This window comes from Myxocyprinus asiaticus, chromosome 38 (assembly GCF_019703515.2).
Source record: "Myxocyprinus asiaticus isolate MX2 ecotype Aquarium Trade chromosome 38, UBuf_Myxa_2, whole genome shotgun sequence".
In the NCBI taxonomy this organism is placed as follows: domain Eukaryota; kingdom Metazoa; phylum Chordata; class Actinopteri; order Cypriniformes; family Catostomidae; genus Myxocyprinus; species Myxocyprinus asiaticus.
The window spans coordinates 1978299-2003841 of NC_059381.1; the positions used below are offsets into that span (position 1 = coordinate 1978299).

The following is a 25543-nucleotide window of genomic DNA, read 5'->3' on the forward strand; positions in this document are numbered from 1 at the left end:
ATATATATATATATTTTTTTTTTTTTTTTTTTTTTTTAAACAAACGCATTTAAGTAATAATAAAATAAGTATCAAATTATACAGAAATAGAAAATATATAACATAAGTTATAAAAATAATAGTAAAAGTGTAAATTAAATAACCATAAGAATTTATAGATAATCTAATATAAAATTAGAAGAAAAAAAAAAAAAGGTTAAAATCGAGTGGTTTCCTCTCTTTTCTAATAGAAGAATGTTGTTTCTGGTCCTGATCAATGGAGATCTGTCTAAGTAACCCCAGAACGCTCCTGATTGGCCCGCTTGGCTGGCTACGTCACGCAAGGCTGTTCGGTTGAGGGGCGGGGCCATGGGACGTCACCACGCCGCGATAACAGTGACACCGACAACAGCTCTATATCGGAATTTGAGCGCTTTAGAGACAGTAAAGAGAAACAGCAGGTTTCATTCTTCAGTTTGACTAATTATCTGCTGAATCCCTTTGAGAGACGAGAGGACTTTACGCCACAGCGGTAAATAATGGCAGTTTTGGGCAGCGCGTGCCGGCTCGTGCAGCGTAAGTGTGTTTATGAATCTAAGTACACACATGACACGCATTCATTCATTTGATTACGTCATTATCTATATGCTTACTCATCAATTATACTGTTTGTATCATGCACAATTAACAGCATGAGGGCTGTAATGAGCTGTGCTGCTGTCAGCTCAGTGTTCTTGGTGGTTGAAATGTGCCCGCGACTTTCTTCTGTGTATTCTGCTGCAGTTTTTGAACCTCACTAGCGTTAGATCTCACAGATAAAGCGTCTGTATTCATTTGTGCAGTTATGTGCGTAAAGCGAAACGAGTGCATGACTTTTATGTTCATGAATCGTCAAGAAAAAGCAGCAGTTAAAGTTTACGTTGCGTTAAACATCATGTTACACAACACGTTTTAACAACTTGCGTAACTGCTGTAACAGCGGCACCCTGCGGCCACCCGGCGCTACTGCAGCGCTATATAAGAAGATCAAGGTGTCATGAAGTGTTGTGAGATGCTTTTTGATATATAATATAATATGCAACTATTTTAATCCCTGGTTTTATGTCTTATCTAGTTTCAGGAGGACATTCTGAGCTTTTCTGTCATACCATATGGTACTGTTAATTGTGATGTGGTGTGACAATTTAATATAGGAAAATATTATGTTACTATGGTGTTATGATCAAATATAAATGAAGCATATTTGATGCTTTATTTAATGGATTTTTTGCACCAAACACTAAAATTTAAATTTTAATATGTACAAATCAGTACTTTGGTGAATCTCACAAAAACATGGCCAGGTTACATTTTGCCCTAAAATCATATATATATATAATGCGCCCATATATATATATATATATATATATATATATATATATATATATATATATATATTAATTAATTTGATAGAAAATGAGCTTAACTGTCATGAAAATAATTTTAAAATGCAAAAAATCTTATTGATCGTATCTTAAAATAGGCTTAATTTTCTTTATGCAAAATATAATTCCTTATTATTTTCATATATTTTTTTAATTCAGTTGGTTCTTATGTCAAATGTTTCAGACGTCTTTTCTGACTGTTAACAGGTCTGATGCATTTGAAGTAGTATATTTGAATTGTGTTTGTGTATTTGTGCAGTGGTCAGATGCAGTCCGCCGGTCAGTTTGTGCATGAGTTCGTCTCTCAGACGACAGACAACGGCTGCAGCAGCTGCGTTTGCCAGTCCACCCACTCCAGAGACACAAGAGAGCAGGTAGTGTCTATAATAAACCACCTTCTGTTTGACATCAACATTCACTCCCTCGTGTGTATACAGAACCATCTGCGGGGAAATTATCTGAGGGACTTTGTCAGAAATGAAGGTTTTGATTAGAGTCAAACAGAGTTTTACAGTCTGATATCATTGGAGAACCTTGTAAAGCTCCACAAAACTTTTGATTCTCGTTTTTCATTGTTCATCAGCGGTCTGATCCTGTGAAATAGCCCTTTAATGTGGCTTATTGCATTTGTTTAACATCCAGTACATTATAGTCTGTCTCTTTTGAACACTGACGAGTGATCGTAGGGATTTCACTGCTGAAGAACTGCTTGACTGGAAGTCTTTGTGTTCATTTAACATGCAGGAAACCCAAAACAGGGATCCTGATGCTGAACATGGGCGGCCCAGAGAAACTAGAAGACGTTCATGATTTCCTCTTACGGCTTTTCATGGACACAGACCTCATGCAGCTTCCTGTGCAGAAGTAAGAGCAACCTTTTAGAAAAAAATGTTGTGAGAGCGAGTTTTTGTTTTTAATTTCATATGGAGCAGCAGGAGTTCACAAACTTTTTGATGGCAAGGACGTCTAAAGTTGATGATCCCTTGCAAGGGACCCCCTGTGTGAGAAAAATCTTGTTTGCAAAATTAAATTATTGGCTTTTATATTGTCATTATACTCTAAAGCCTAAAGAAATTATTAAAAAAAAATCAGGAAAATATTTACTTCTTATTAACTTGACAGTGCAAATTTCTTCTGCTGGAGTAAAGTACGATGTATAAACCTAAAGTGAAACATAAAAAAAGAAAAAAACATAATAAAAAATAATATTTTATTTTAAATATATTTATTGTCAAAAAATAAATAAAAAGCAATACAATTTTTTTTATATATTGCTTTTTTTTAATTTATTTTTTACAATAAATATATTTAAAATAAAATATAAATTTTTATTATTATTATTTTTTTTTTTTTTTAAGTATAAAAAAATATATTTTTATCTTTCAAACCAGCTTTACAGAGAATAGTTAATTACAAACCTTATTTCTAAATAACATTATATTCCGATATACTGTATATTTTTTCTTACTATGGCTGTCAGTACTATAAAATAATCGTGATTAATCTTAGGGATGCATCAATGTATGAGCTGCCAATATTTATCGGCCAAAGCATGAAAACGGCGAAATGAAAAACCGATGGTTAATTTATAATTAATTAGAAACACACTTTGTAAAAACTCTGTGAATTTAAATGCACAATCCAGAAATAATAATAGCCACAATATGTAGAAGGATTGGAACTCCTAAGAACATGTGATATTTGATTTTTATTCTGTCTCATTCTCACGTTACTGCGGGGAAAAAACGCTGTGACAGTTGTGAAAGTGGCACTTACCTTTACGCTACATGTTGAGGAAAATCATTCAAAACACTTTGAAACCAGCAGACTTTGTCTTCTGAGGTATCGGTATGATATCCATTAATGCTGCATGATTTATTGAATTAAGATTGAAATCACAATATGGTTTTGTGCGATTACTAAACCGTAAAATATAGTCTGCATTCAGCGCTTCAGTCAGCGCTGTGTGAGCAAGCGGCGCCCTCTAGCGGTCTGGACGGCATTATCTATTATACCAATATAATACAGAATTTAAAGGGGGGTTTTGTTCCTTTGGTTTAAACTTTTTATTTTTCCATGATGTTGTTGACGTTACCATGGAATTGCCCAACATATATGCATAGTATGAATTTGTAGTGTTCGATCATATACACTACATACATGTAAAATTTGAATTTGTTCTTTTGAACTGCAAAAACAGAAGTGCAAAAATGTTTTAATTGTACAAAATAACCTTTTTTCATATCAATCCTCATGTTATCATATTTTGTATTTTTTTTAAATATTTTTATCTTCTATTTATTTTTCATTGTGGCTTTCTTTAAAATTTTGGCCTGTCATGTGTTCAACAGATCCAATGGAAATTATTTATTGTTAAAACAGTGAAAAAGCTCTTTGTAAATTTTTAAAGAATAATTCCAAAGTAAAACAGTGATCTGATGACAAAATAAGACAAGTTGCCAAATATCGTTATCGACCTATCTGTTTTGTTTTTTTCGTGTGTTAAAATCGATATCGGTATTGGCCAACATTTTTTATATCATTGCATCCCTAATTAATGTTATGATTTCAGAATAGTGTCAGATAATGTCAACATTTTTACACTTTTCCTTGAAATTTTCTGCTGACCCCCTAGAACCCCCTTTCGGCCCCATGAGGGTCCCTAGACCCCAATATGAAAACCCCTGCCTTAGACGACAGGAAGGGAATTAATGTTTTGAAATAGTTTGCATTCCCTCGAAATAAACTGTGCGTTCCATCAAAACAACTTTATCCATCCTTTATGAAAATAAAGGGGGGGGGGGGCCTGGGTAGCTCAGTGGTAAAGATGCTGGCTACCACCCCTGGAGTTCGCTAGCTCGCTAGTTCGAATCCCAGGGCATGCTGAGTGACTCCAGCCAGGTCTCCTAAGCAACCAAATTGGCCCGGTTGCTAGGGAGGGTAGAGTCACATGGGGTAACCTCCTCGTGGTCGCTATAATGTGGTTCGTTCTCAGTGGGGTTGAGCGCGGTTGCCGCGGTGGGTGGCATGAAGCCTCCACACGCGCTACGTCTCCATGGCAACGCGCTCAACAAGCCACGTGATAAGATGCACGGGATGACGATCTCAGACATGGAGGCAACTGGGATTCGTCCTCCGCCACCCGGATTGAGGCGAATCACTACGTGACCACGAGGACTTAAAAGCACATTGGGAATTTCCCATTCCAAATTGGGAGAAAAAGGGGAAAAATCCCAAAAAATACATGTTTCTGGTATTATTGTGCACAATTAATTGGTGCATGTTATTTAAAAAAAAAAAAAGTCCTGGCCTATGTTTGAATACTCTGTTTTGCTTGGAAATATGTCATAATAAAATTGAATAAAATGGGTTGTGATCGGCGTTTCATGTTGACTTTAAAGAGGGATATCTTTTATAGCTTCTCAAATGTGTGTTGCATCTTTGTGACAGTAAACTCGGTCCGTTCATTGCCAAACGACGCACCCCAAAGATCCAAGAGCAATACAGCAAGATCGGAGGAGGGTCTCCCATCAAAGCCTGGACCAGCATGCAGGGAGAAGGGATGATCAAACTCCTGGATGAGATGTGCCCGGAGACGGGTGAGAGCACATGTTTATCTGACACATGCACAGATGTTTAGGTGGAGTTCACAAATGTTGCCCACCAGGAAACAGAAACATATTAGTTACAGAACTGTAAAGATTGCATAAAGACTTCATAATTACAACTGTTGGGTTTTTAGTGGAATCAAATGTAATTAGTGTTGTTATTAATATGGATGGAATAATATATCGAATTTCGAAAGACTAACCATGTCGTGGCATAACTCGATATTTCGAAATCTGCAACGTTGTTTTCTGTAAATGTGATCATAAATGAAATGACACAAGGTCCTTAAAGTGCTTGAATTTAGATTTTAGAAATATAAGTACTGGAATACCGGGAAAATCGCCTTGTTTTGATGAACGGTGCTTGAGTTGGAGTTTTCTCCGTGTAATGTGTGTCCATCAAAGATGAGGCGGCGACTCTTTCACTGAATAATGTGTGTTAATAACATTTCTGTTTTTTACAGACAGATAAAAAATAAATATTAATTTTAATCTCACGATGTTCGCTGAACCTGAACACTGTGAGCGCCATGTTGAACTCTTAAAGTGACAGTAACCTTTTTAGCGTTTCTTATACAAATGAATGTAAACTCAATGTTTTACTTGTAAATTGTACACATTATTTCAAACAGTGATAGCTCATATCATTATTATATATACAATTTTATGATATAATATTAATTCATATAATGTAGAATTCCTGTATTTTTACAAAGTTACATTTTTATTATAATAATGATGACAAACAAATGATTAAAAAATCAAATATTCAGGACATGTTTTGTTCAGATCTATTGCTTGTTCTGCAGCTGATCAGCCTGAATGTAGCTCACTATTTCTGAAAGTTTATTTGTGATCTTTTCTTATAGAGAAACTATTATTATTTAAACTTTGAGCATTTATATTGTGTATTAAAGTACTTTATTTTGATGAGAAATTATAATGTGTGTTTTGTTTAAATAAACAATTTTCTGTAATTTAAGTGTTGATATCGAATCGAGATTATATCGTGAACCTCATATCGTATGTCAAACCGAATCGTGAGATGACCATATCGTCCCGTCATCTTGTCGTGACTTTGAAACAGTCTGTTGGTGTCGAGTGTCGTTTTGTAAGAGAGATCACAATATAATCCGAATAAAACATATTTGTGCAACATATCAGTAGAAAGCAACAAAGACTCTGTTTACTGCTGATAAAGACACACAGAGAAGTGTGTGCGAGTGAGTGTGTGCGTGTGTGTGTCTGTCTCTGTGTGTGTGTGTGTGTGTGTGTGTGTGATAGATTAAACCTAGAGGAGTGTCTCACACACCCTAAACACACACACACACACACACACACATCTCAGATAAACTAATGAGCGGGATATGCAGTGAATGTCTGAGCTCTTAAATGTGACTTCCTGTTTGAGAGTTGCGTGATATTCCTCATTTTATCATGTAACCAGGTTTTAATGCACATATGATGTTTAGTTCTGATCAAAATTAACGTGCTCATTAAATCATTATTTTTCATAAAAGTGCCGTAATTGTACATAATAGGGTGTTTCTTAAATTTTGGCCACTTTTATCCTGGTTAATGTTTAAAAAGTAAAATTAAAAAAATGTACACTCTCACTAGTTTATTTAATTTGTCTACTAATAATGTCCATCAGTGTATGTGCATGCATCACAGGAGATTTATGTCATTCTTGTGTCATTTCCAGCACATCTCATATTCTGTGTTGTGTTTAATAGAATTCTGTGCTGGAAATGACGCTGATGGAAATGACATTTTTAAGCTTTTTCAAATAAAATGACCATTTTATGGATGCTAAATACACACAGTTAAATCACATTTTCACACTTTTTGTGTGTGTGCGCATCATTTGGCACAATTACAGCTTGATTAGAAACGACGGGCAATAAAATGTGATATTTCCCTGTTTTTTCTTTGTTTTGTCTCGCATGCTCTTCACTGACACTTTTGTCCACTTGGTTAACAAGTACACTAACCGTACGATTCCACTGGTGCGTTGTGTGGGAAGGTGAGCGAGCGTTTTCAGTTCATTCATGTGGAAGTCGAGCGCCACGCTCTCGAGGTGTATTGTGGGATTGACAGCGATCGAGAGGGCGGTCGAGAGCGTAGGAAAAAGTAGGAAAATAGGACTAAATATACAGTAATTTAAAAAAGGGCAAGACTATAAAGGTACTGCTGAAAATTCATTCATTGCTGTTTTCCAAAATATTAGAGTGCACATAATTTCCATTATTTTTTCAAAAAAGTTGCTTATTAAATTTTATAGCTTGTAGGAGTCATGCAAAATAAAACGGAAAAGGTAGGAACATTTGCCTCGAGGTTAAAAAATGCTACCATGTTACTTTTAGATAAATATTGTCGAGTTGATGCCAGACTTATAAACAGTCACCCATCCTCAGTATTTGCAGGGGAGCCTCATTGCTCCTCTCCTTCACCTCCTAATGAATCTCTCTCTTTCTCTCTGTAGCTCCTCATAAGTTCTATATTGGTTTCCGGTATGTTCAACCGCTCACTGAAGAGGCCGTAGAACAGATGGAGAGAGATGGTGTACAGAGAGCCGTGGCCTTTACACAGTATCCACAATACAGCTGCTCCACTACAGGTACACAAACACACACACTCTCGCACACATGCACACACACACTCACATAAACACATTCACACACACACACACACACACACACACATAAACACATACACACACACACTCACATACAAACACACACTGGTTTCCATGTTTTATGAGGACTCTCCATAGACATAATGATTTTTATACTGTACAAACTATAGATTATGTCCCCTAAACCTAACCCTCTCAAAACACTTTCTGCATTTTTACATTTTCAAAAAAACATCGTTTAGTATGATTTATAAGCTGTTTTCCTCATGGGGACTGACAAAATGTCCCCACAACGTCAAAGATTTTGGGTTTCACTATCCTTATGGGGACATTTGGTCCCCACAAACTGATAAATACCCACATACACACACACACACACACACACACACACACACACTCACATACACACACACTCATACACACACACACACTCGCATAAACACACAAACTCGCATACTCACACACACACTTTCTCACACATGCACTCACACACACACACATTTTCTCACACACACACACACATTTTCTCACACACACACACACACACACACACATTTTCTCACACATACACACTCTCACACACACTTACACACACATGCACTTACACACACACTCACACAAACACACTTTCTCACACATACACTCACACACTTACACACATTTTCTCACACATGCACTCACACACACACACATTTTCTCACACACACACTCTCTCACACACACACACACACACACACTTTCTCACACATACACACTCTCACACACGCACACTTTCTCACACATGCACTTACACACACACACACACACACACACACACTTTCTCACACACAAACACACTCTCACACTCACACTTTCTCACACACAAACACACTTTCTCACACATGCACTCACACACTTACACACACTCTCACACTCACACGCACACACTTTCTCACACATACACACACTCTCACACACACACACACACTTTCTCACACATACACACACTTTCTCACACATACACACTCTCACACTCACATACACACACTCTCACACACACACACTTTCTCACACATACACACACTTTCTCACACATACACACACTCTCACACTCACACACACACACTTTCTCACACACACACACACACACACACTTTCTCACACATACACACACATTAAGCTGTTTTCCTCGTGGGGACTGTTGGCTGCTCCCCACAAAGTCGCTGATTTCAGGTTTTACTCTCTTGTGGGGATATTTGCTCCAAACAATGTAGGTAAAACTGACTCACACACATTTCAGCTCAGTGTACTGAGCTCTCTAAACACGGCTGACTCTAACACTTTTAAACGAAAACATTTTAGAGTTTAATAAAGACATTATTTATTCTCTTATCAAATCTAAACCGCTTACGAGCATGTCCCCAGCACATCTGGGATATTTTTCTAGTAATTTTGTACCCAGAATTGCTAAAGCTGGCCAAAATGCCCATTTGCAGCTGGCTCAGTTTTGGGTGATCCACTTGAAACGGGACGACCTTAAAGACGGGCGTTCGCAGACGTTCATGAATTTGAATGTGTTCGAACAGCAGCAAAGCTCTGCCTACTCATCTGTCAATCAACTGTCTATCCACATTTTAATCTGTGTGTGTGTGTGTGTGTGTGTGTGTGCAGGCAGCAGCCTGAATGCAATCTACAGATACTACAGTAACCGTGGCGACAGGCCAAAGATGCGCTGGAGTGTGATTGACAGGTGGCCGACACACCCTCTGCTGATCGAGGTAACAAACACATACCGTATTCTTCATGTCTTCATAGACTTCACAGTCTGTGATCAAACATTGTGCCGAGTGTCAACAAGGTGTGATGAAACCAGCCTTGGCATCTGTTAGTGTTGCCATAGCAATAATGAACACTAGTCAGCAGGTGTTTATGTCAGTCTGTGAGTTCAAGTATTAGTAACTGTGGATGGATTAATCTTAATCCTAGATATAAATCAAGGTTTAACTAATAATTTGGTTAAACCAAACTTTGAAACTTAAAAATATAAAAATAACCAGTTACATTTGAACCATCATTTTTATCCTGATTTAAATTTTACAGTAAATTTAGATTGACTTTCTTTGATTGCTGCTTCATTACTTTAAACTCAGATTTAAATCTTAGTTAAAGATTAAATTTAACCTCCTCAGGTGCAACTTTAAAGTTCTCAGGTGCAATCCACGCATCTTATCATGTGGCTCGTTGTGCATGACACCGCGAAGACTCACAGCATGTGGAGGCTCATGCTACTCTCCGCGATCCACGCACAACTTACCACACGCCCCATTGAGAGCGAGAACCACTAATCACGACCACGAGGAGGTTACCCCATGTGACTCTACCCTCCCTAGCAACCGGGCCAATTTGGTTGCTTAGGAGACCTGGCTGGAGTCACTCAGCACACCCTGGATTCAAACTCGCGACTCCAGGGGTGATAGCGTCAATACTTGCTGAGCTACCCAGGTCCCTCAAATCAATTTGAAATAATATCTAGATAAACAAATCTACATCCGTTAAACGCTGGGCACTCCCATTCATTTTAATAGAAAATAGTGACCCGTCTCTGCTAAATAGTCTCTGGTTAAGGCCTTGTGTAGGTTTGTTTACATTTTAATTTTTACATTTTTTAATAGTTGGATTTTGAATAGTCTTGACCCATTTGAACATTGACTACTATTACTTGGACACCAGAAGGCGGGTTATTGGGAGAAAGTGGCGTTCCCGTTTACATGCACCGTATAAGCGGCGTACTCCCATATATAATCGGGTCGGTCAGTAAGCAGTTTTCTCCACAGCAATGTAATTTTCCCGCGACACCTGTGTAAATTAAAAACATAGCATCTGAAGAACACTCGCTATTTTATTCTCCATTGCTTGACTTTATTTCCAGATGTTCCAGAGCTGCTGTGTTTGCTTTCATAACTTTCTATGCAACCTGCAGCGGAATTACGCTGCAATAGTGGGGTTTCCCTCTTACTCTGGGATTCCCCCAGGTACTTGAGCGCATATGCGAACGTAAGGGACAGACGATATTTTACATTGGTGTGCATAAATGGTTATAGTTCATAGTGTATGTGCTTTTCCCACTATACTCCCAGAAATGTTGAATTCCTTCTGCTGTGTTGACTTGTTGTTGGGCTCCATCCAGTGATGTTAGTTATCCAGTCTGTTCACGCACATGCGCACTCCTCAAAAAAAAATGGCACTTATGCGTTTACATGACCATATAAGCCGCATTCTCTTGGGAAACCCATGTGTGTTAAACCACTTCTCTTAATCCCTTAAGCGATGCAAGGATAGCTGTGTTCTCGTTTACAAGACGTTTTAGAATGCCGCTTTCTGCAAAAACCTGCATGTAAACATGGTCAATAGCCCCATTTGCACATGCAACCAGGTAAATTATAGGAAAATCTTCGGGCTGCCTTTACTTGTAAATGTAGCTGATGTGCTGTTCACACATGAAACTGCTTTCCGTCTTTTTTCCATTTTGCTACCATTCACACATCAGCACCAAATGCCGTTAAACTATATGACGTTGTTAGTTGGCAATTACCTCTACACGACTGCGCCAGAAATGTGGGCTTTTAGTTTGAAAATGTGGCCGAGGATGATTTTGTAGCTGAATGTATGTGGTCGGTAATGTTGTTGGGATTTTTATTTTTATTTTTAGTTTTTTGGCGAATGTTTTCATTTATGCACTTGCATAAGACTCAACACAGTAATATGCACGTATTTCGCTAGACAGAGGTCTGCGTAGGGAAATTTATTCATCCGCTCGGATGAAGAGAAGTGCTTTAGTTTCACTATTTGACCATTTACTTCCGACTCTTGAGTCACCGGTGTTAAACGGCGCAGAGTAATTGTGTCATCTCCGTCAGAACGTTGGTACGTCAGCGCGCCCTGACCTCGTACGAACTCAAACCGGTAATCTTCTGGCTCTGTTCACACATGCCATCAATAGGGAAATGTATAGGTAATGATACAACTTCACATTATGGAAGATTGCCAGAGCAAAATTTACCAGCATTTTCAAAAGGGTCAAGTTCACACATGACCTCTAAACTGGAAATTGTAGGTAATTTTCTGGAAAAGGCTGTATGTGTGAACGCGACTGTTTTGTCAGTGTAAGTATATGGGATTTGGGGGTGCCTGGGTAGCTCAGTGGTAAAAGACGCTGGCTACTATCCCTTGAGTTCACTAGTTCGCCAGTTCGAATCCCAGGTTGTGCTGAGTGACTCCAGCCAGGTCTCCTAAGCAACCAAATTGGCCCGGTTGCTAGGGAGGGTAGAGTCTCACGGGGTAACCTCCTCGTGGTCGCTATAATGTGGTTCGTTCTCGGTGGGGTGCATGGTGAGTTGAGCGTGGATGCCGCGATGGATGACGTGAAGCCTCCACACGCGCTATGTCTCCGTGGCAACGCGCTCAACAGCCACGTTGACGGTCTCAGACACGGAGGCAGCTGGGATTCGTCCTCCACCACCCGGATTGAGGCGAATCACTACACTACCACGAGGACTTAAAAGCGCATTGGGAATTGGGCATACCAAATTTCGATTAGTTCGAAAAGTCAAAGCAACCCTAGTCAGAACAGCCAGAAGGTCTGTGCCACGTTTGGTGGATGTAGCTTAAAATCTCTAGGACGAGTTACAGTCAGAAATTGTTATTGACAGTATGTTGGTTTTGTCAAGCCAACATAATTAATACTATTTTATATAATGTACAAGTTTCTCTTTTCATAGAGTGTTTGTGGCAGTCATCATAGAGGCGAAAGCTTTAAGAACAGGATGTGTGCTCTGAAGGGTCTGACAGGTTGTTTTTGTCTCTGTAAGAGAACAAGTTGTTTTTCTCAGAAGTATGGGAAAATCTTTAGTGCTTCTGTAAGAGTGTAATGGGAACTATTGACCTGCTAAAGGCTCCAGCAGAGATCTGAGCTATAAAAGAATATTAAAAGCAGTTATATATTCCACACTTTCAAAGCATTTTATTTTACCGCCGGAAGTCCACTTTTATAATATTTGTCGTATTTTTGTTTTTCCATCGTTTTGCACTTTCTCAATTGTTCGCGGTGCTTTTGCAGTCATGCATGAGGGAATAATGATTTTTTGTTTCTTAGTGTTTTGCGGAGCATGTACGGAATGAACTGGACAAGTTTCCTCCTGAGAAGAGAGATGAAGTGGTGATTTTATTCTCAGCTCATTCTCTGCCCATGTCTGTGAGTCACACTTTATATCTGATGCATAATCATTTTACTGGTGTGTTTATAAGCGTGTTTAATAGTCGTTAAGAATAAATGTAACAAATCTTTCCCAGGGGTTTAAAAGTTGTTTGTTTGTTTTAGGTTGTAAACAGGGGTGACCCATACCCACAGGAAGTTGGCGCAACAGTTCAGAGGGTGATGGATCATTTAGGTCACTGTAACCCGTACAGACTCGTCTGGCAGTCCAAGGTCAGAATCACCTAGTGATACATTAGCTAATACACTTAATATTCAAAAATCATATAATTAATAATCACGTCATAGATTTAATATTCACTCGCATGTGACCATAACAAATGCTTGTTAATGAGAGAAGAAAATGGATTTACATATCCAGATATAAATGTGCATATTAAAACATATTTTATTATCTTTATTGTAATGAAAGCTGATTAACAGACACATAGTGCCACCTAGTGCTGTTGTACTGCAACTGCAGTAACTTTGTGAAAACTGCTTAATTTAACAGCTGATCTATTATAACCACAGAAAGCTTTTTCTTATAGAGTTTTCAATGAGTAACACACATCACATTTGTCAAATTAAGGATAATTAAAGGTTAATTTCTAAACTCAGTTTTACCTGCTCATATAATTATTCTCATTAGTGGTTTATTTTAGTGCATAGGCAGTAATTTTAGTGTCATGTTTGAGCCTTTGAGCTATTTGCTAGTGCCATTTAACACTTGATATCTACTTTAATCCATGTAATGTAAGTTGCAGAATTATAAGTATTCTGTATTTGTCCAAAAATATTCAATACCCTTCTAAAATGTTAGAATTTCTATCAAATGTCAAATTGAAACATCTTATATAGTGTTTGTTGGAATGTTGTAAGAAATGTTTTTAATTACTGTTCTTATCTTCTTATCTAAAGACATTGATGCTGACCTGGTATTAAAAGAGTAATAAATAAATAAAAATAAAAGTGTTCTCAATGCATTGTTATGCATTCACAATGGCTTATAATGCACTTTAAAGTAGAGGTCAGCTGATAACTAAAGTGGTCGAAAAAGGCAGATAACCCATTAATCGGCCGATAGTTTTTAAAATCGATTTATAGAATGTTTAAAATGTTCTGAATCTTTTTTCTTTTTCTTTTTTTTTTTTTAAGATTTGGTGCATAATGTGGGACTTTTAACTTTAAACAAGCCCAAAGTTACAGGGGACTCTTATTTTGAAATGTAGCTCTGTTACAGTGCTCTATATTTAATAAGTATTACCAAATTAAGCTTTTTATAGCCTATATATTCACCAGATATATGTATGTATGTGTATATATATATATACACTGATCAGCCACAACATTATAACCACTGACAGGTGAAGTGAATAACATTGATTATCTCGTTACAATGGCACCTGTCAAGGGGTGGGATATATTAGGCTGCAAGTGAACAGTCAGTTCTTGAATTTCATGCGTTGGAAGCAGGAAAAATGGGCAAGCGTAAGGATCTGAGCGACTTTGACAAGGGCCAAATTGTGATCGCTAGACGACTGGGTCAGAGCATCTCCAAAACGGCAGGTCTTGTGGAGTGTTTCCGGTATGCAGTGCCTGCCAAAAGTGGTCCAAGGAAGGACAACCGGTGAACCGGTGACAGGGTCATGGGCACCCAAAGCTCACTGATGCACATGGGGAGCGAAGGCTAGCCCGTCTGGTCCGATCCCACAGAATAGCTACTGTAGCACAAATAGCTGAAAAACTTAATGCTGGCCATGATAGAAAGGTGTCAGAACACACAGTGCATCACAGATTGCTGCGTATGGGACTGCGTAGCCGCAGACCGGTCAGAGTGCCCATACTGACCCCTGTCCACCGCCGAAAGTGCCTACCATTGGCACGTGAGTGTCAGAACTGATAACAGGACCAGGACCATGGAGCAATGGCAGAAGGTGGCTTGATCTCATGAATCACGCTTTCTTTTACATCATGTGGATGACCGGGTGTGTGTGCGTCGTTTACCTGGGGAAGAGATGGTAGCAGGATGCACTATGGGAAGAAGGCAGGCCGGCGGAGGCAGTGTGATGCTCTGGGCGATGTTCTGCTGGGAAACCTTGGGTCCTGGCATTCATGTGGATGTTACTTTGACCCGAACCACCTGCCTAAAGATTGTTGCAGACCACGTACATCCCTTCATGGCAATGGTATTCCCTGATGGCAGTGACCTCTTTCAGCAGGATAATGCGCCCTGCCACACTGCACACATTGTTCGGGAATGGTTTGAGGAGCATGATGAAGAGTTCAAGGTGTTGACTTGGCCTCCAAATTCCCCAGATCTCAATCTGATTGAGCATCTATGGGATGTGCTGGAACAACAAGTCTGAGCCATGGAGGCCCCACCACACAACTTACAGTACTTAAAGGATCTGCTGCTAACATCTTGGTGCCAGATACCACAGGACACCATGAGAGGTCTTGTGGAGTCCAGGCCTCGACGGGCCAGAGCTGTTTTGGCGTCACGAGGGGGAACTACACGATATTAGACAGGTGGTTTTAATGTTGTGGCTGATCGGTGTATATACACTCACCAGCCACTTTATTAGGGACACCTGTACATCTACTTAATCATGTGATTAACTAATCAGCCAATGAGCCAGGAGATCAGCAGTTACAGAAATACTCAAACCAGCCCATCTGGCACCAACAATCATGCCACGGTCCAAATCACTGAGATCACATTTTTTCCCCATTCTGATGGTTGATGTGAACATTAACTGAAGCTCCTGACCCATATCTGCATTATTTTATACATTACACTGCTGCCACACGATTGGCTGATTAGATAATTGTTTGAATATGTAGATGTACAGGAGTGCCTAATAAAGTGGCTTGTGAATATATATATATATATATATATATATATATATATGAAATTCGAGACATGATGCATGTGCTGACAGGACACGTTTCCATATAACTTTTTTTTTTGTCGCATGGCCTAACTACAATTTATAACACTTGATTATCTAATAATCTAATCTAATAATAAATATCTAAAAATACTTAACTATGTGCATTATTCCTGCACTGTTCCTGGATGCTGATTGGTCAGTACAGTGTTCCAGTCTTGTGTGCACAATTTAGAACAACTATGATGACTGCACATCACCTAAAGAGAACAACTGTTAACCGCAGTTTCCATGTCAGGAACTAGATCTTCTAGCAGGATGATGCGTCAAAGTTTAGTGTCTGACTGTAGTGAGGTCATGTGATCAAAGTTGATGTGTGTGTAGGTGGGGCCGATGGCATGGCTGGGGCCACAGACTGATGAGGTCATCAAGGGTTTGTGTCAGCGCGGGAAAAAGAACCTGCTGCTGGTGCCCATCGCGTTCACCAGCGACCACATCGAAACGCTGCACGAGCTCGACATCGAGTATTCGCAGATCCTCGGAGAGGAGGTGTGTGTGTGTAGTAGTGTTACTTTTGTTAAGCTGCACATCCTGTGTATGTAATATTCATTGAGGGCTGTTCCCACGGTTTTGTTAATATTGTCAGTACGTTTGGTTGTACAGTTCTGTGAGTATCTGTTATTAACAGCTAGCAGAGAGATCTCTGACCTTTGACATCTGCACTCACATCTGAGAGTCATTGATCAACAGTTTCAGTTTTGAAGAGTGTGAGGAGGAAGGTGTGTGTGTGTGTGTGTTTGCCCTACGGCTAGCATTTAAGGGGCTGAAGTGTCTCTCACCTGTGCATCGATCTCCACCTCACCTGCAGCGGTCTCATCAGATCTGATCTGAAACAGACGCCAGTAGATTCTCATTCTGTCTCTGAATTTACATGGGAGACTAGTGTTCATAATGATTATAGTTACTACCGTTACAATTACACATTCATACTGGAATTAAAAGACAACATGAAACAGCATTCAACACACTTCTGTAATGAATGGAACCAAATATTCAGTGGGAATTAATGTAGGGCGGGACTTGCAAAGTGAGCTGTGATATTACTGGTGAATGTTATTTATTATTCATTATCAGCAGAAATGTTGTTTTAGAAGTGGTGAAAATGATTAACATTATTTTTCTTTACAATAACATGTAGTGGTTGACTGATATGGGTTTTCAATGGCTCAGATCAATATCTAGAGATCTGGGTGGATGATGAAAGCTGATATAATGTAGCTATATATACAACATTTTATGACAGCTAAAGACATTTACACAAAATATACTCAAAATGCACTCGAAAATACTTGAAAACAAATCATGTACATTATACATAGATCGAGTTATCAGTAGATTGTGTAACTGACACAAACACACACACACACACACACACACATACACAAAGACACACACACAGACATACACACCTCCAATGTAATATTGATATTATTGAAATATTATGTCTGTCTGTCTGTCTGTCTATATATCTATCTGTCTATCTATTTGTCTATTTATTTATCTGTCTGTCTGACTGTCTACCGGTACCTGTCTTCCTTTCTATCTATCTGTCTGTCTGTCTATTTATTTATTTATTTGTCTGTTTGTCTGTCTGCCTGTCTATCTGTCTGTCTGTTTATTTATTTGTCTGCCTGTCTGTCTGTCTATTTGTCTATTTATTTATCTGTCTTTCTTTCTGACTGTCTACCGGTACCTGTCTGTCTCTCTGTCGGTCTGTCTATTTATTTATTTGTCTGTTTGTTTGTCTGCCTGTCTGTCTGTCTATCTGTCTGTCTATTTGTCTATTTATTTATCTGTCTGTCTTTCTGACTGTCTACCGGTACCTGTCTCTCTGTCTGTCTATTTGTCTATTTATTTATCTGTCTGTCTTTCTGACTGTCTACCAGTACCTGTCTGTCTGTCTGTCTCTCTGTTGGTCTGTCTATTTATTTATTTGTCTGTTTGTCTGTCTGCCTGTCTATCTGTCTGTCTATTTATTTATTTGTCTATCTGTCTGTCTATTTATTTATTACTGTCTACCGGTACCTGTCTGTCTGTGGTGTCTGTGTATTTGTTTATTTGTCTGTTTGTTTGCCTGCCTGTCTGTCTGTCTATCTGTCTGTCTATTTGTCTATTTATTTATCTGTCTGTCTTTCTGACTGTCTACCGGTACCTGTCTGTCTGTCTGTCTCTCTGTCGGTCTGTCTATTTATTTATTTGTCTGTTTGTCTGTCTGCCTGTCTATCTGTCTGTCTATTTATTTATTTGTCTGTCTGTCTATCTGTCTATTTGTCTATTTATTTATCTGTCTTTCTGTCTGTCTGACTGTCTACTGGTACCTGTCTATCTATCTATTTGTCTGTCTATCTATTTATGTATTTGTCTGTTTGAATGTCTGCCTGTCTATCTGTCTGTCTATGTATTTATCTGTCTGTCTTCCAGTACCTGTCTTCCTGTCTATCTGTCTGTCTGTCTGTCTATTTGTCTGTTTGTTTGTCTACCTGTCTGTCTGTCTATCTGTCCGTCTATTTGTCTGTTTATTTATCTGTCTGTCTTTCTGACTGTCTACCGGTACCTGTCTGTCTGTCTGTCTCTCTGTTGTTCTGTCTATTTATTTATTTGTCTGTTTGTCTGTCTGCCTGTCTATCTGTCTGTCTATTTATTTATTTGTCTGTCTGTCTTTCTGTCTATTTGTCTATTTATTTGTCTGTCTTTCTGACTGTCTACCAGTACCTACCTGTCTGTCTGTCTGTCTGTCTATTTATTTATTTGTCTATCTGTCTGTCTACCTGTTTGTGGGTCTATCTGTCTGTCTTTCTGTCTATCCGCCTGGCTATCTGTCTGTCTATTTATTTATCTGTCTGTCTGTCTTTCTGTCTGTCTATCTGACTGTCTTCCGGTACCTGTCTTCCTGCCTGTATCTGTCTGTCTATTTATTTATTTGTTTGTCTTTCTGACTGTCTACCGGTACCTACCTGTCTATCTATCTATCTATCTATCTATCTGTCTGTCTGTCTATTTATTTGTTTGTCTGTTTGTCTGTCTGCCTGTCTGTCTCTCTATCTGTCTGTCTACCTTTTTGTGTGTCTATCTGTCTGTCTTTCTGTCTATCCATCTGCCTGCCTGTCTTTCTGTCAGTCTGTCTACTGGTAATCTGTCTGTCTGACCGTCTGTCTGCCCGTCTATCTATCTGTCTAATTATCTATCTGTCTGTCTATCTGTCTAACGGTACCTGTCTATCTGACTGCCTGTGTGTCTGTCTGTCTGCCTGTCTGTCTATTTATTTGTCTGTCTGTCTATCTGTCTGTCTACTGGTACCTGTCCATCTTCCTGTCTGTCTATCTATCTGTCTGTCTATTTGTCTATCTGTCTGTCTGTATATCTATCTATCTGTCTGTCTACCTGTCTGTATGTCTGTCTGTCTGTCTGTCTCTGTCTATCCGTCTGCCTGCCTGTCTGTCTACTGGTATCTGTCTGTCTGCCTGTCTATCTATCTGTCTTTCTGACTGTCTATATGTCTGTCTACCAGTACCTGTCTGTCTGACTGCCCGTCTCTCTGTCTGTATATAATATACTAATATAACATAACATGCACTGATGATTCATACACAAAAAGAAAAGGAGTCTCAATTGTCTCATTTTGAAACAAAATTAATTGAATGCCGACTTGAAATGATTTATACTTCCCTCTTCATAATTTGTGTAAAATATGGAAATTGTTGTTTAAGCAAATCTGCTTTATGTGTGCTTTTAGTGTGGTGTGGAGAACATCAGAAGAGCAGAATCACTGAATGGAAATCCACTGTTTTTCAGGGTAAGGGTGTCTCTAGATCATCAATAACTCTTATATTGATTTGAGTGTGAATCATTTTATTATATGAGAAAGAAATCAAGAGACATGAAACTGTCACTCTTGTTGGGCAACTGGGAATTATACAGTTTAGTGATCATTATACAAAAAGAATGAAGCAACTGACCAATCACAACCAAGTATTCTAGTGAATAACATGGATTATTCCTTTAATTCAGAGAATTATTGAAATAATTTCCAAACTGTTAATGGTACAAAATATTGTACTGTATGAGAGCGAGTAACAGTCAATAGTTTTCTTTCACCGACAGTCAGCTGAGTTTATTAAAACCCCCGAAATCAATCAAGATTTTTAGCTGACTGCACAGAACTTTTCTCTCTCTCTCTCTCTTGCAGGCATTGGCCGATCTGGTTCAGTCTCATTTGAAGTCAAACGAGCCGTGTTCTCGTCAGCTCACTCTGCGATGTCCACTCTGCGTCAACCCCACCTGCGGGCAGACCAAAGCCTTCTTCTCCAGCCAGAAGCTCTGACCTTTGTCCTCTCAGCCGCTATGAAGAGTGACATCATTTCACTCTCACGCTGGATGGAGGTGTGGTGTGACCCATCCGGGTGTCTGTGGTTGGACAGGAGGGCATTACGGGGTGATTGTGGACAGGGCCGAAATAAGCATTCTAACTTTTCCCCCGCCTTACATTCCAGCTATGACATATAACACCATAAAACCCTCGCAGTTTAATTTCCAGCATCCTCTTCCCCTCTCGGTCTGTCTTTCCTCGTTTTTCCCTGCATGTGCTTAATACATTTGAACCCTTTGCGAATGCTTGTGTCTTCCCTTAAAAACAGAATGCAGTCAAAAACACAAATAAAAAAATGCTTAACCAGCCAGTGTGGGACAAACAACATATTTTTTGAGTGGAAACGGCAAATAAACAAGGTGCTAAAAATCGTATCGGTGTGGTGATATCGGCTTTAAAGGAATAGTTCAGCAAAAATGTACTCGCCTTCATAACCTGACCTTCAAATCCTGAGACTTTCTTCTGTGGAACACAAAAAGATGTTTTAAAGAACGTCTTTGACGCTCTTTTATTTACAGTGAAAATTAGTGGCGCTACAAAAGAAGTCCATACAACTTTGTTTGCTATATTCACAGTCTTCTGAAGTCAGATAAGTAAGGAATAATTGACGACGGACCGTTGAATTATTAAAAAATAATGCACACCCGAGGTGGTAGTTTTCAATAATTCAACGGGCCGGAGTCAATTATTCCGCTTATACCGCGGTTACCACACCTTAAGACATCATTCAGGGTTTTATCTCAAGACATTTTCTTGTTTTCGTCCCTAAAGCGCTCTTGTGAGTGGAACTACTTTCTTCTGCCACGGATTCAGCGTCCTGCTTTGATACAGTCAGAGCCTTCGTTGCAAGTCGAAAACGTCACTTTAGAACTAGCAACGGAGGATTGCGCTGCTTTACTCGAGGACTTACTGGAGTAATAAGGTAGTGCGTTTGTGCGTGTATGTATGTGTGTGCGTGAGTTTGTTTTTGAGTGATCGAAAGAGAGAAACTCCGAAAGAGATCGCTTCTGAGATGACCTTTTTTGTTGCAGCTCTCGTCAGAAGTAACATCGCTTCAAATTCGCCAATATGTACGTTTATGCACTTCTCAGCGGCAGCGAGTTTCGCCATTTTTGCATATAGCTTCTCCGATGTAAACCTTAAGAAATGTTTTCAACCCCACTGAGATGCAGGTGCACGCTGACATGACAGCTCTGTTTATCGCTCGCGAGTAAGTGTGTGCGTAATGCGTATATGTATGTGTGTCCACGTGTGTGAGAGCTTAGGGGAGGGGGAGTGTGAGGGTGTTTCCCACAGATACTTTAAATATTGAAGAAACTGTTGTATTGATCACGTGTATCTTGCCCTGATACAGCTCAAGCCTTCGTTGCTTGTTCAAAAACGTCACTTTAGAACTAGCAACGGAGGATGCGCTGCTTTTCGGCATTGGAGGAACAAGGTAGTGTGCGTGTGTTTGTGTGTGTGTGTGTGTGTGTGCGTGTATGTGTGTAAGTGCGGGTGAGACGATTAGCGTGAGGGTGCTTTTCAACCGAAATTGAAATAAATGTAGGACATTATAGACATTGTCATTCTTATCAGATGTTCAATTAAAACAAATGTCTTTGTTTTAATTGGTTAACGGCTCTGTAGAAAGTCTTTGAAATAACTTAAATAATTTGGCGAAGTGACCGTTATCCGGTCAAGACCTGGAACTACTTCATAGCCGTGGGCTTACTTGAAAAATAAATTGCACACCTTAGAACGTCCGTCAACCAATCAGATCCAAGCATTCAACAGACCGTGATATAAAGTACTTTATGGTGCTTTTTTGTCCTTTTTGGAGCTTCATAGCTCCTGGTCACTGTATGCTAACATTGTTTGAAAAAGAGCAGCATGAACATTCTGCCAAACATCTCCTTTTGTGTTCCACAGAAGAAAGTAAGTCATGTAGGTTTGGAACAACATGAGGGTGAGTAAATTATGACAACATGTTCATTCCTGGTTGAACTTTTCCTTTAAAACAACTCCCCTGCACCACATCTATAAACGAAACTGCACCGGAAGTTACTCCGACCTCTGACCCCTACGGGTCATAACGCCATGCTGACGAATCGTTTTTCTGCCCAGCGCCTTCAATATTGTGTGCCTTCTTGCTGGGTGTGCGACAAACCGCATTTCGCAGTCTGTGCTTTTGACAGTCACAGTTTCATGTTTTACATAAACGCGAGATGTGGTGTGTGTGTGTGTGTGTGTGTATGTGTGTGGATGATGTAGTTTAGAAACATACAACACTTGAACTGTTTGTGTTAGTGTGTTTAAATGTTGTTAGTTTCTTTTGCCAATCTTAGTGGCCCTAAGAATAGTCTTCATTGTCTTTATGCAAATTATAATTTCTTTCTTTTCATTTTGGGGTGAAATATGACCTGGACGTGTTCTTGACAGGTTTTTTGAGAATCACCCTCATAGCTCATCCTGTTGTTGATTAAGTGCAGAGAGATTGGCTGTCCAGGACCCAGTAATGTGTGTGTGTGTGTGTGTGTGGGGGGGGGTGGGGGTGGGGGGTATGTGTATGTGTACGTTTATGTCTGTGTGTGTCTTTGTGTGTGTCTATGTGTGTGTTTGTGTTTGTGTGTGTGTGTGTGTGTGTGTAACTGTGTCTTTTTGTGAGTGTGTGAGCCTGTGTGTGTGTGTGTGTGTGTGTGTGTGTCTGTGTGTGTGTGTGTGTGTCTGTGTTTGTGTGTGTCTGTTTGTGTGTGTGTGTGTGTGTGTGTGTGTGTGTGTCTTTGTGTGAGCGTGTGTGTGTGTGTGTATGTGAGTGTGTCTGTGTGTTTGTGTGTGCGTGTCTGTTTGTGTCTGTGTGTGTGTGTGTGTGTGTGTCTTTGTGTGTCTTTGTGTGAGCGTGTGTATGTATGTGAGTGTGTGTGTGTGTATGTGAGTTTGTGTGTGTGTTTGTGTACCTGTAGTGGAGCAGCTGTACTGTGGATAATGTGCAAAGGCTACTTTGTGTGTCTTTGTGTGTGTGTGTGTGTGTGTCTTTGTGTGTGTGTGTCTTTGTGTGAGTGTGTATGTCTGTTTGTGTGTGTCTGTGTGTGTGTGTGTTCTTTGTGTGTGTGTCTGTGTGAGAGTGTGAGCGTGTGTCTGTGTGTGTGTGTGTGTGTGGTGTGTTCTGTGGGACGCTGGGGCTCCTGGTAATTGAAAAGTGGAACGATGGCTGCACTGACTCTCTGACCTCTAATTGAGAGAGAGCATTGATTTCTGCAAAGAGAGAGAGAGAGAGAGACACATTCAGCTGTTTGGGGGGGATGGTACTGATTTTGTTGGGGTGAGACAGATCAAATTGACTATTGGAACGGGCAGTTCTGGTGAAAGACAAAGGAATGAAGGGAGAGAGAGAGAGAGAGAGAGAGAGAGAGAGAGTGCTAGATGAAGAATTACATTTCGTCTCCATGGACTTTCCTTCTGCCCCAAATTCTAATTACTCTCACTTTAAGTTCAGTCTGGACGTGTCAGACAGGACACAGATCTGCTCTAGTTTCTGACCGAAAATATTTAGATTTATGATTATTTAAGAAAAGGGTGAATCTGTGTAGGAACCACTGCATCATCTGAACTGATTTGAGAAGAAATTATACACTGAATTGAATGATTCCAACAAGAACTTACCCATAATGTTCTGTCAAAACAATGTGAAGTTCATTACACAAAGGTTTTCTTTGTCAGTTTAAATGAACAGAACAATTCTTAAATGTATTTATTGAGTAACGTTTATATCATGATCTTTCAGTTGTGGTCAAAAATGCCCAATGTAGTTTCTAAGACGTATGAGTTAATTCTATTAATAATTGTGAGTTACACTGGAGGCAGAGATGAATGAATCCTGCACGTATCTGAAATGCTTGATCTGTGTTAGTTGGAAATAAATGTATTTGTTGAAAATTCATCAGTTTGCATTTGTTTCTCTCTTGGCTCAGAACTGTGTTCACACCCTTTAAAAGAATAATTCAGCCCAAACTGTCATCATTTCCTCACCCACATTAGTTCCAAACCCATATGACTTTCTATATCCCATCAATTAAGGAATATGTTTGTGGAAGCTGCTCTTTTTCATCCAATGGAAGTGGATGATGACTAGTGATAGACTGATGAATTTAGCCTTATTCTTATGTAAAATAAGTGTTAAATGTAATTGTTTTTTGTGTGCATCTCATTTGTGCTCATTAGTACTATAATGTCGTGTGTATGAAATATGACACACAACGTTTGACTGTTTCACTCTCTGTTCAAGCTGACGAGCCAAACAGCCTATGGTATGTACGTTTCACATGTTTATGGCACCATCTAGTGGTTATTTGTGAAAAAAGTGGTTTCAATGTTTATATCGATCTATTTAAAATGGTGCAAAATGTGATTCTTATGTTGGGATAAATAACAGCTTATTTTAATAAAGTTAAAGTGACAGTCATTATTATATTTTAAAATGAGTATTTACTGAATATAAGCAACTTGTGCTTGCTTAAAATTTTGAATATTATTTTATTGAAAACTCCTCTTTGAAATCCATGTATTAAATATGATCCAACAGGCTTTTGAGGAATATCTCTCAATCACCATTACATTACATTCATGCACACCACAAAAAACAATCAGAGCTTTGAAAATTCTGACATGTACATTTGATAAGATATATTTAAAGTGTGAACTAATATTTCAGTGTATTTTCATATATGCAGCGTGCTCTGTCATTATAAAGATCTCATTATTATGATGTCATCTTACCATAAGTTCCTGAGACCCAGCAGATAAAGTTTGACAATTTCCCTTTTTTAAATGTCAATATAGTGTTTGGTGCATAAAATACATATGATAAATATAGTTTATTTTGTATTTGATGTGCAGAACTGAACTTCCACCTTTGAACAACCCATTTTTGTTGACCACTAATGTTGACCATAATTGTCAAGCTTTAAAAAGGACAACAAAGTACCATAAAGGTAGTCCGTACAACTTGTGCACTATATTTGAAGTTTTCATAATGACTTTAAACAGACAAAAAGTATTAGGTGAAAATCTTGCCTTTAGTCTGTTCCGTTAAGACTGTCCCTTTAAATGTTTACAAACTTTTACACGCTTTTAAACTTTATAAACTTAAGCTTGGATTTAACTTCTTTGATTCTTCTGTAAGTTCTCTCTTGTTGTTTGGATGGATGTGTGGGACAGGTGTGCCCTTTTCCAGCTCTGTTTTAAGCCAGAAGCTCTTCAATGGCAGCTGTCAATATTAGCTTTGATTGGCGTCTGGCTCTCGACAGCATGCGCGTATGAACAATGTGTTAATGTCACACCTTATCTGATGGCCCTTATCCTCCGT

General features: G+C 39.1%; 1 protein-coding gene across 2 annotated transcripts; it reads left to right on the top strand.

Moving 5' to 3' along the window:
• Positions 1-359: 359 nt before the first annotated feature.
• On the top strand, positions 360-24478 carry LOC127429259 (ferrochelatase, mitochondrial-like). Of its 2 annotated transcripts, XM_051678196.1 has the most exons (12): positions 400-555; positions 1094-1133; positions 1663-1777; positions 2148-2267; positions 4854-5002; positions 7497-7631; positions 9300-9406; positions 12781-12879; positions 13006-13113; positions 16158-16322; positions 19567-19626; positions 20020-24478. In XM_051678196.1, the coding sequence occupies exons 3-12, from the start codon at positions 1695-1697 to the stop codon at positions 20152-20154; spliced, it is 1161 nt and encodes a 386-aa protein (XP_051534156.1). In that variant the 5' UTR covers positions 400-555; positions 1094-1133; positions 1663-1694; the 3' UTR covers positions 20155-24478. The 2 variants fall into 2 exon arrangements, with proteins under 2 accessions (XP_051534155.1, XP_051534156.1); XM_051678195.1 differs by lacking the exon at positions 1094-1133 and having other exon boundaries at positions 360-555.
• Positions 24479-25543: the final 1065 nt, after the last annotated feature.